Here is a 9,648-nt window from a genome sequence, read left to right as displayed (position 1 = left end):
CCTATGTGAATAAATTATTGGCCTGATTTATGAAAAGTTAGCACTGCCTTTATGTCATTTTTTTATGCAAAAGCAGCGCAAACTTAGAAAATATAATTATATTTTGTAAGTTTACGCCGCCTTTGTGTCAAAAAATGACGTAAAGGCAGCGCTAACTTTTCATAAATCAGGCCCTATGTTTATTTAATACAAACTACTGCTAAGAGCAGCCACCACCCTCCTTACTGACACCAAATGTCTCTTCATGTTTTTAAATAAACACAAAAAATATTTTGTTTACTCCCAGTATGTCACTTTTTATTTAAGATGTCGACAATAAGCATATCACATTTCTGTGGCTGTCCTGGTTGGCTCCATGGGTGCAGATGCAGGTGGCAGTTCAAAAGCAGGGAGGCAGTGGATCAGGATCATGGCTCTTGAGGCTTTGGCAGTGTGTGCTCTTCGGCAGGGATGGCTACTCCTCCATGGTCACTCCCTTCTCCATGCTGCTGGCACTGAAGAAGCCGAAGATGGAGGAGCTTCAGGCCAAGCACAATCTCTTCCTGCAGGCTTTCAAGCTTGAATGTTAAAACAGTGTTCACCTCTGAAAGGGATCTGAGTGTAGGGTCTACTGAAACAGGGGGTTCAGGGGGACTCTTCCAAGATGGGGATAACTGTGCATATACATGAGATTACATATGTATACCGGGGTGAAAATTGTATCTGTTCGCAAGTGCATGCAAGATAATGAATGGGGCTATGCACCTCATTACTGGTTAAACATATATGCATGAAGAATTAACAGGCAAGTGCAGGTGCAGAAATGCATGAATCTCAGCTGAGACCTATGAACCTACATCTTGAAATCAAGTGTGCAACTATGAAATGCTGAGACAATATTCAATGAACAAATGTCCAATGACAAAGTGATGCAGATTGTTGCTGTATAAGGGGATCAAATGTCAAAGAAATATTTTGCATCTCCTAGCATTGAGTCACAGACCCAGAGTCTATATGACTTTGAGGCAAAGGCAATGGAGCCAATGAATGAAGTGGAACCTGTCCAAGAGAAGACCAGGTGTTGTCAGAAAAAAGCATGTGTCATTGTTTAGCGTGAAATGAGAGGCCAAACGCAAAGTATCATAGGTTTAAACCAAAATGCAGCTCACAATAGCAAAAGGGGAAGACTTGTGAGTTGGGTCAGTAGTGAACTACCTGCCCCTTCTATACAGTTGGCCTGTATGGACATTATGATTCCCCGAGAATGGAACACTTATCTCTTCACGGCATTAACAAATATAAAGCCACTATAATCTGCTACGTCATACAAGTGAGTAACTCTCCTAGGGAACACCTGCAGCTCTTCAATGTCATAACCACCCTCATCAAGTGCTTTTCTCACAAAGCCTTCGTCAAAGCTAAAATGGGGAAACTTGAAGCCCCCAACCATGTAAAAGGTCTCCTCGAGGCACGCTATCATTAGTAAATGCCCTCCCTTTTTTAACAGCGTTGAGGCATTCTCCAGAGCTGTTCTGTAATTCTCCTTGTCTGTAACATGGGCTTCCAAGCAGTGTGACAGGAGCAGGCAGTCAGCCTGGGGGAGGACGGTGGGAGACAGGGGGTTACTAGTGCTGAGGTCATATATGAAGCATTGTTTGATTTTCTTTTGCCACATGGTCTGCTTCTCAATCCACGATTCCCTAAAAAATGAAGAAACAGAAACAATATTCAGCTAATGTGTTGTTTTCTTTCTTTTATGTCTTGCCAAATCACTAATAAAAACCGAATATATGCTTTTTGCCGATGCTGAACAACATTGATAAAAATAAAAAAAGGTTCTTGCCAAACCTCAAGATTATCACACAATTTCAAGTCATAGAGATATTGAGAGGTGCACAGCACATCCCAACTGAGCAACACAATATTACACACAGGATATCTCTTCTATCACACCCACACCCACACACTTGCTCGACACAGTGACGTTCAATGCTGCCAAGTAACCCACAACATACAGAGTAAAGAGATGTATTTATAGAGTGCACATTCATCCAACTCAAAAGTACAGGATGATGAGAGGCTGAGGGGATCAGCTGAGATTCAAACCTGTGACCATGGTAGCAAACACACATCCCTGACAGGGATGTTCTAGTCCGCTGAGCCGTCAGACATTAAGTAGGTTCCATTCCTAGACTAGGACTTACCAGTGTTCCTGCTCTATGGATTTTAGGCGCCCACATCTCTCTTTCCAGATCCTTCTCCCTCTCACTCTCTATCCCTGTGCCCCCCTGTTCTGTGCATTCCTGCTTCCTTTATTTTGTTCTTTTTGCTTTATTTTCTGCCCTGTTTGTGCCCATTCTGTGCCTCTTTTCCTCTGGCCTATGATTTGAACTACTTTATTTTAGTTTGCAATTTTGCTGACCTGATTTACTCTAGTTTGTACCTTGTCACTCTATCACTCTTTCTCCCTTGCATCTCGGCTTCACATTACACCCCAAGAATGCACACTGTCTATGTGGTGCACCATCACTATGAATGACATGTCTAACACCATGAAGACCAACCATTTAGGGGCCCTGTCTGACCCCTGCCCCACCACACCGTCCCGAAGATACTCCTATCAGCAAATTTCCTACACCCATGTTCATTGCCTTCATCAACTCAGCCTCTTTCTTGAACATTTGGAACATTCCATGGCTATGCCCATGTTCAAGAAACTCTCCTTCCTACTGGGCAAGGGTTCTAGGGAAGATCATCAACAGAAACATTGCTGAGCACTGCACCAATCACCAGCACCTCAAAGTCACACCGTTAGGTTTCAGGCCCAACCACAGTATTGAAGTACTCAGCACTGCCACAAATGACATCTCATGATTCGGGATAAAGGAGAGTCTGCAGCCTTCATCCTTCTAGACGTTCCTGCAGCATTTGGCCTGGTCTCACACTACACCCTTCTAGGGCAACTCCTCAAGATTAGTTTTCGAGGACCTGCCCTCAGCTGGACCAAATCCTTTTTGACAGGCAGGACATAAGCTGTCTGCCTGACATCATATGCTTCAGAAGCCCACAAAGTCATTTTTGGAGTGCATCAAAGTTCATAACTCAGGCTTACCTCCTCAATGAATGTATGGCCGCTTTGGCCAAGGTCATTTATGTACACAACATCAAAATCCTCTCTTATGCCAATTACCTGCAACTTACACTGTCCGCAAGATCCCCCGCCACACCCCCAGAAACACGTTCACAGCACGCATGATTGAAGTCATTAAATGGATGAAGTTCTAATGTCTCAACTCAACACCAACAAGACAGAAATAATGACCTTCAGCAAGAGCATGTTGCCATGGGACTTCATCTGGTGGCCATCTAACCCCCAACCCACACCCACCCCAGCAAACATGCAAGCAACCTCTGGATCATCACTGACAGAAAGCTTAACATGACCACACAAGTCAACACCAGCACCTCATCCTTTTTACACCTCCTGAAGTTGTCATTGAAGATCTTCAAATGACTTCCAAAACACCAAAAGCCATCATGCATGCCCTTGTCATCAGCAAGCTGGAAAACTGAAACGTTCTTTATGGCAGAATTTCCAGGCAGAATACTATAAGCTATCCATAACTCAGCAGCCACACTTATCGTCGACCTCCCATGTAAAAAGCACATCACACCACACCTCAAGGAGCTTCAGTGGCTCTTGTACATAAACATGTTCAATCCAAGCTCACCACTCTTATATTGAAGGTACTATACAGCATAGGCCCCGTCTACCTCAGCAGGCACATCTCCTTCCACCAACCACCCAGACAACTCTGCTCTGCTATATTACTCTTCTTACGTATACCACACACACACAGAAACAGGTATGGAGGCTGGGCTTTCTTTACATCACACCTAAAGTGTAGTACAACCTCCTACTATGCATAAGAACCCCACTCTTCTTGAGCTGTGCAAGAAGCTAAAGACCTGACCCTTCAAATAAAACCCCATCCTAGGCACAGCTAGCCTAGCACACCTTTACAGTGCCAGAATACCTACTGTGTGATAGTGTACTCTACAAATACTCATAACATAGCATAACATAGCATAGCATAACATACCAAAGCATAGCATAACATAACATAACATAAGGCTTAGGGTTGTCAGTGGAGGATAGAAAAAGTTTGGGTATATGCCCCATGCAGGCATTGAAAAGATGATTGAACGCAAGATGACATTGGGACAGTCCATTGAGTGTGTATGCCAGACAGAAGTTTGGTGATGGGAGATTTACAGCCATGCCTATACCGGGGTCTTGAAGGGACTGGATTTTAGGATGCACTGGTTTCAGATAGGGGATATGGAGGGTTTCAAGAAGGGGAAAGAAAAGAAAGCATTAAATCATTTAAGAAGGTCAACACGTGAGTGTATGTGCACATACATGAGACCATAGCCAGGAAATATATGCATGTGTTATTTTGTTGCTTAACAGCTGGGAAATGCATAGGAGGTCACAGGTTGAAATTTGGAAATGTGGACAGTCCATGATATAAGGGGTTGGAGTGCAGGAAAAAAAATCTGCGGAAAGGCAGACAGCTGTGTGTGGACTGGGAAAAAAGCAGTGGTAAGTCAGCAAAAAGTTGGGGTGGGAAGGGAGCAGTTGCTGTTTGAATTGCCAGACATAGAAGGGGTATGATGCCAGCCAGATTTGCTAGTGTTACATGCACTGGAAACTGATCTACTACAGATTACAGGTTTGGAGGTGTTAAAAATTATGAAGAAAGATTTGAAGAGGATGTTATGGAGAAGGATATGACAAGAGCAATAAATCCAGAAGCCATCAACATAGCAAGGAGATAAGTGAACAGGGAGGTCTACAGGTTTAGAAAGGCCAAATGTTTTGGTGTTAAGACACCGAGAAATAGTGTATGAGGGATAGACGTTATTTAGAGAGGATGAAGTGCATTCATCCCCTTTAGGTAATGTCATCTACCTAGAGGGTATTAAGAGGGCTTTAGAGACATTGGGGAGAGACAATTGCAAGAATCTGGTGAATGGGACAAGGGGCGCAAAAGCACCATGTTTAGGGAGGTGACCTTCGGGTGGCATTCATTAGAGAACTCAGTACAGGATTAGGAGTATCACAGAAGAGACCAATAGGAGGTAAAGAGACAACGAAGGAACAAAAGGATGGCAAGTTTGGTCCATGGGTGGGCAGGCCTGTGAGTACAGAGCAGGAGGAACAGGGAAATGTAATGGGGAAAGGAACAGTTTAGAGTAGGTAGTTGTTGTTTGTTGGTTTATTGTTTAGTGTATTTTAGTTTATGCAATATAAAGCTGAAGGATATTTTTTTGTAAGACACCCAGCTTTCTCCCGAATAAAGCAGCCTTTTTATATCAAGTTGATTTTTTCATCCAAATGACACAGTTAGCAGTAGTGCGTTTTACGTTGGTATGATTTTGAAATTGGGAGAGAGCTTATGTTTCATGAACTTTGTTGAGAAATGCAAATCAGAGCTAAAATGTAAATTACTTTGTTAAGTACTGTTCCTGGAGCCAGAAAAAGGTAAATGACTCTGTTAAGTACTGTTCCTGGTACCAGAATGCAGATAATGCAGCAATCGCAAATAGGGCACATGCTAGTTTTTCCAGCACAGTAGGTGCTCTTTTGATTGCAACACATTTACCTGATTTACGACCACCTCACCTTTCGGTGTCCCTTAGCAGCGGATGTGGTGTGACCCTCAGAACCTTTACTGCACCAATCCCCTTGGGAAGGAGATGCAAAGCCTTTGCAGAAGCCAAGTGTGGTGGAGACTGCACTGCCAGTGTTTGGCCATGGTTATCCTTTGATGTGGTGCTTTAGGTCGATGCTGGCAGCCTCCACAAAGGGTATCTGCAGTTTGTCATGGATCTCTGAATATTGTGTATACAGAATATAATGTCAAAAATATTAAGGACCAAAATTTTGAGAAGGTAACTGCAAATAGGTAAGCATAGATCTACAATGTTTAACTCCACATCTATGTACTTTGAAGAAGCAATATTTTGTTCATATTATATTCTTCTCCCGACATTTTGTCTAAACACTTCCACACTCTGGTCTATTATCACTGAAGAAAAAACAAAGGAGGCATTTGTAACTGCTGCAGAATACATACCCTTTGCCCTGAAGTTCACAAAATGCCTTTGCTGCATGGCTCCAGTCAATAGCCCCAGGTTCATTAAGCCGCCATTTTTCTAGTTCAGTGAGGCATTTATCATTCGGGCTGCAAATGATAATGTCTGTGAAATACTCACAGGCTGGAAAGGCCCATTGGAAGAAAGGACCAAAGCACAGTGCAACCAGCATTTCTCCCTCCATGCAACCTGGGCAAAAAAATGTTCACAGAAGTCATGGATCGATTCACACTTTATTTCTCTGTTAAAGTATGCATTGGTCCTACTTCAATTAACATCCGCACATTTTTCACAAGTGCATTAATATACAATTGCAAAAAAGGAGTGACAAAGAATTGAATTTGGACAGTGAAAACCTTACATGGAATGATCTAGAACATGAGTTTAAAAGCAATATGGAAATATAAACAAATTATGGCTGCAACCCTTCTATGATCAATGCCTTATCTCAAACACCCAATAGTCAATAGCACTGCAATCAAAATTCAGAGAGATGGGATTCTGGGTGGTAGGTTTGGGAGCACATTGCATTAACCATGTGGTCTTGCAAGCACAGTGTCTAAGGAAGGTTAATGTATTCTGTTAACTGTTTTAATATACAATCACATAGATCTCTTCCTCAGACCATTCCTTCAGAGGGAAAACAGTCTAACTTCTTTTTAAAGGTATGAAGATTATTTAGGGGTTTTAAACAGATAGCAACTGCTATCCCTGGCTTGCCCCTTCTAACATCTGCCCCAAAGCCAAGAATACAAGTTAAACATGGTATTGATGAACCCTCTTTGCCTCTGTAACTATGTGTAACTATGTGTCACCTGCACAGGGGCTGTCTGATTAACAAAATGAAGATATTCAGCCTTGCAAGATAAGTTCTACTAAAGGAAAAATATTTCTATCCTCCACCTCCTAAAGCAAAAATTGAAAAAGAGCCTGCAGAACATGGTAGAACAACTTACTAAGAGATTGATTTAGAGTACACACACACACACGCACGCAAATCCCTCCACAACACCGGGCCAACCTACCTCAACGAAAGAGTTAACTTCCACACTCTCACACGCAACCTTCGATCAGACGACCTCGCCCTAGCCACAGTCCCCCGCATCCAACGCACCACCACAGGAGGCAGGTCTTTCTCCTGCCTCGCCCCCAAAACCTGGAACTCCCTCCCCACCGACCTTCACAAAACCAAAGACCTCCTGGTTTTCAGAAAGAACCTCAAGACATGGTTGTTCGATCAGTGACCCTCCCTGCCTCCCCGACTTCCCCTCCCCCAGCGCCTTGAGACCCTCACGGGTGAATAGCGCGCTCTACAAATGTTTTTGGTTGATTGATTGATTGAGAGTGTGGTTACTCCATCAGGGTAATGGAGCATTTCTTTTTTCTTTTTTCACCCTGACAGAGTTATCACACTCCTAATTTAGAGATATGTACTGCCCCACCAGGCATCACTTGCATTATCAGTTACAGTCATCATGGCTGTTCCTGTAAATGCATTGAAAGTATGCCTTGTGACCCTCTCAACATCATGGAGTGTACACCAATTTTAACTTGTTTTTTTAGATTTAAACAAATTGTGGGGTTTTCTTAGTGGAAGTCAAAAAGAAAACAATGCCCACCACTGTCATAGGCTATCTCTCCATCCACAAACTCTGGAATAGTCTACTCACAGCTTGCTTTTAGCATATATATCATTATTTAAGGTGCACCACATCTACAAATAGTCATGGATTTGAGTCCAACATTACCACTGGTAAAAGGTATTAATATTTAGTTTGTTGAAAAGTCATTCAATATCAAACAGTGTTAAGAACCAGATTTGTTTTGTATTTACAAAAAAAGATGAACATACAGAAGTAAGAAGCTGAGTAATTACTTATTACATGCAACAACATAACTTGGAGGCACTTACATAGTGAATAATTTAATGAGGTCCATGCTCCCCTCTACTTTGCAAGAGCCTAGTGTTGTCTGTTTCACCAGATTGGAAATCTCTGGTTAGATCTGACTGGAAATGTTATGTAACAAATAGCTTGAGCTCCTATTTGCCCAATGCATAAAACTACACAGGATAAATGTCAGCCCTGCGGAAAGGGGGCCCAAGTACAAATACACATTGTATCCTTTTTAGCTCCTTCCTCCAAGATAAGTAGTAGTCGTTTGCCTTTCTGATCCTGTAAGTAGAGTTGCTTCATCGCTTTTTCAAATACATTTCTGACTATTTTCAGGATGAAAATTGGTCTGATCAAAGTTTGTGAATGTCCACAACCATACACTTTTTGTTAACGATGCATTGTGCCTGGGATTTACTTATCCATATTTCTCTGTTTAGACCAGAAATACCCCACAGAAAATCCCTTTACATCTGCTGGGAATCTTTTTGTGAACACTTGACAGGCATTAATGCAGGCATTTTAGCCATAATCCCATTTTAATGACATAAAATACGTTTGATATTTGCGCCCTGGTATCTGTTTTCAGTCGTGGCAGCTAAAGACTTCATTTTGAAATGCTTGGTACAATGTTTTCTCAAAATCACCACATTTATCATTTTGGTTCTTTCAGTAAAAAGCTTTCATTTTTTAAATGTGAACACTTCTATAATCCATTTATTTTGCATGCTGGGAGTGATTGGAGTTCAATGATTGCTTTCTTTGTAGGAAAAAACATTAACTTAATATTTCAATGGCCCTCTGGTGAGCTTTGTCTTGAAGAAATAACTTGAGGGCTGTATAGAACCTTTTGTAAGGATGTAAATCAAATCTTTGTTGCTTTTTTAGGAATATCTGTAGCTGTGGTTGGGTTACTTTATTTAGAAGTATTTTTCACTTTCACTAACTTTGCTATTATCAATGTAACCACTATAAGTTTGGGATCATTTGAAACCAAACATCTAATACAGTTTCCATCATATACAAAGTAAGTATAATACTTTCAAAATGTTCCTAATCATTCATGATTTCTAACAACCATTCTTACAGAAACTTTTACTCCACACTTTCAAATAGGGTTAATGTATTTTTCAATCACCAAGGCTCAATCTAACTACTACTTGCAGGTGTTAGAGAAATTAGAACACATAAGTTAATCAAGTGGAAATGAAAATATCACATACCAGAAGAGAAGGCCTTGCTCAAAAGCGGAATTACCCGTGTAACTGTGTCTTTAACAAAGGGGGCATCCTTTCCAGTGTATGTGTCCATCAACAGCTTTGGCTCCAAGAATTTATCATGGAGCTCCTTTAGTTCAATAAAAGATGCCATTCCTGAAAAAGGTGTCGACAATCTGTGTTTCCTCAATGCATGCCACATTTTTATAGCAAAGCAAACTACATTGTAAATTATGAACAAACAGCTCTGATTACTTTAGCCATGCTTGTACTCCAAGTCTCATTCCAAATTCAGTCCTTTATTGACTGATGACAGTTAGATGGTAATTGAAACTTCTAAGCTGTTCCCTATTATTTGACAAACATAATTATGTTAATCATGATGTGTATGGTAAATT

At 41.4% G+C, this 9,648-nt stretch overlaps 1 protein-coding gene across 1 annotated transcript; it reads right to left on the bottom strand.

Moving 5' to 3' along the window:
- Positions 1-270: 270 nt before the first annotated feature.
- LOC138260439 (nicotinamide N-methyltransferase-like) lies at positions 271-9,437 on the bottom strand. Its single transcript, XM_069208928.1, has 3 exons — positions 9,257-9,437; positions 6,123-6,330; positions 271-1,679 (listed from the first exon to the last, which is right to left on the bottom strand). The coding sequence occupies exons 1-3, from the start codon at positions 9,402-9,404 to the stop codon at positions 1,253-1,255; spliced, it is 783 nt and encodes a 260-aa protein (XP_069065029.1). The 5' UTR covers positions 9,405-9,437; the 3' UTR covers positions 271-1,252.
- Positions 9,438-9,648: the final 211 nt, after the last annotated feature.

This window comes from Pleurodeles waltl, chromosome 2_1 (genome assembly GCF_031143425.1).
Source record: "Pleurodeles waltl isolate 20211129_DDA chromosome 2_1, aPleWal1.hap1.20221129, whole genome shotgun sequence".
Taxonomy (NCBI): Eukaryota; Metazoa; Chordata; class Amphibia; order Caudata; family Salamandridae; genus Pleurodeles; species Pleurodeles waltl.
Note: the sequence above shows the minus strand (reverse complement) of the source record. Positions and strands in the feature narration are given on the sequence as shown.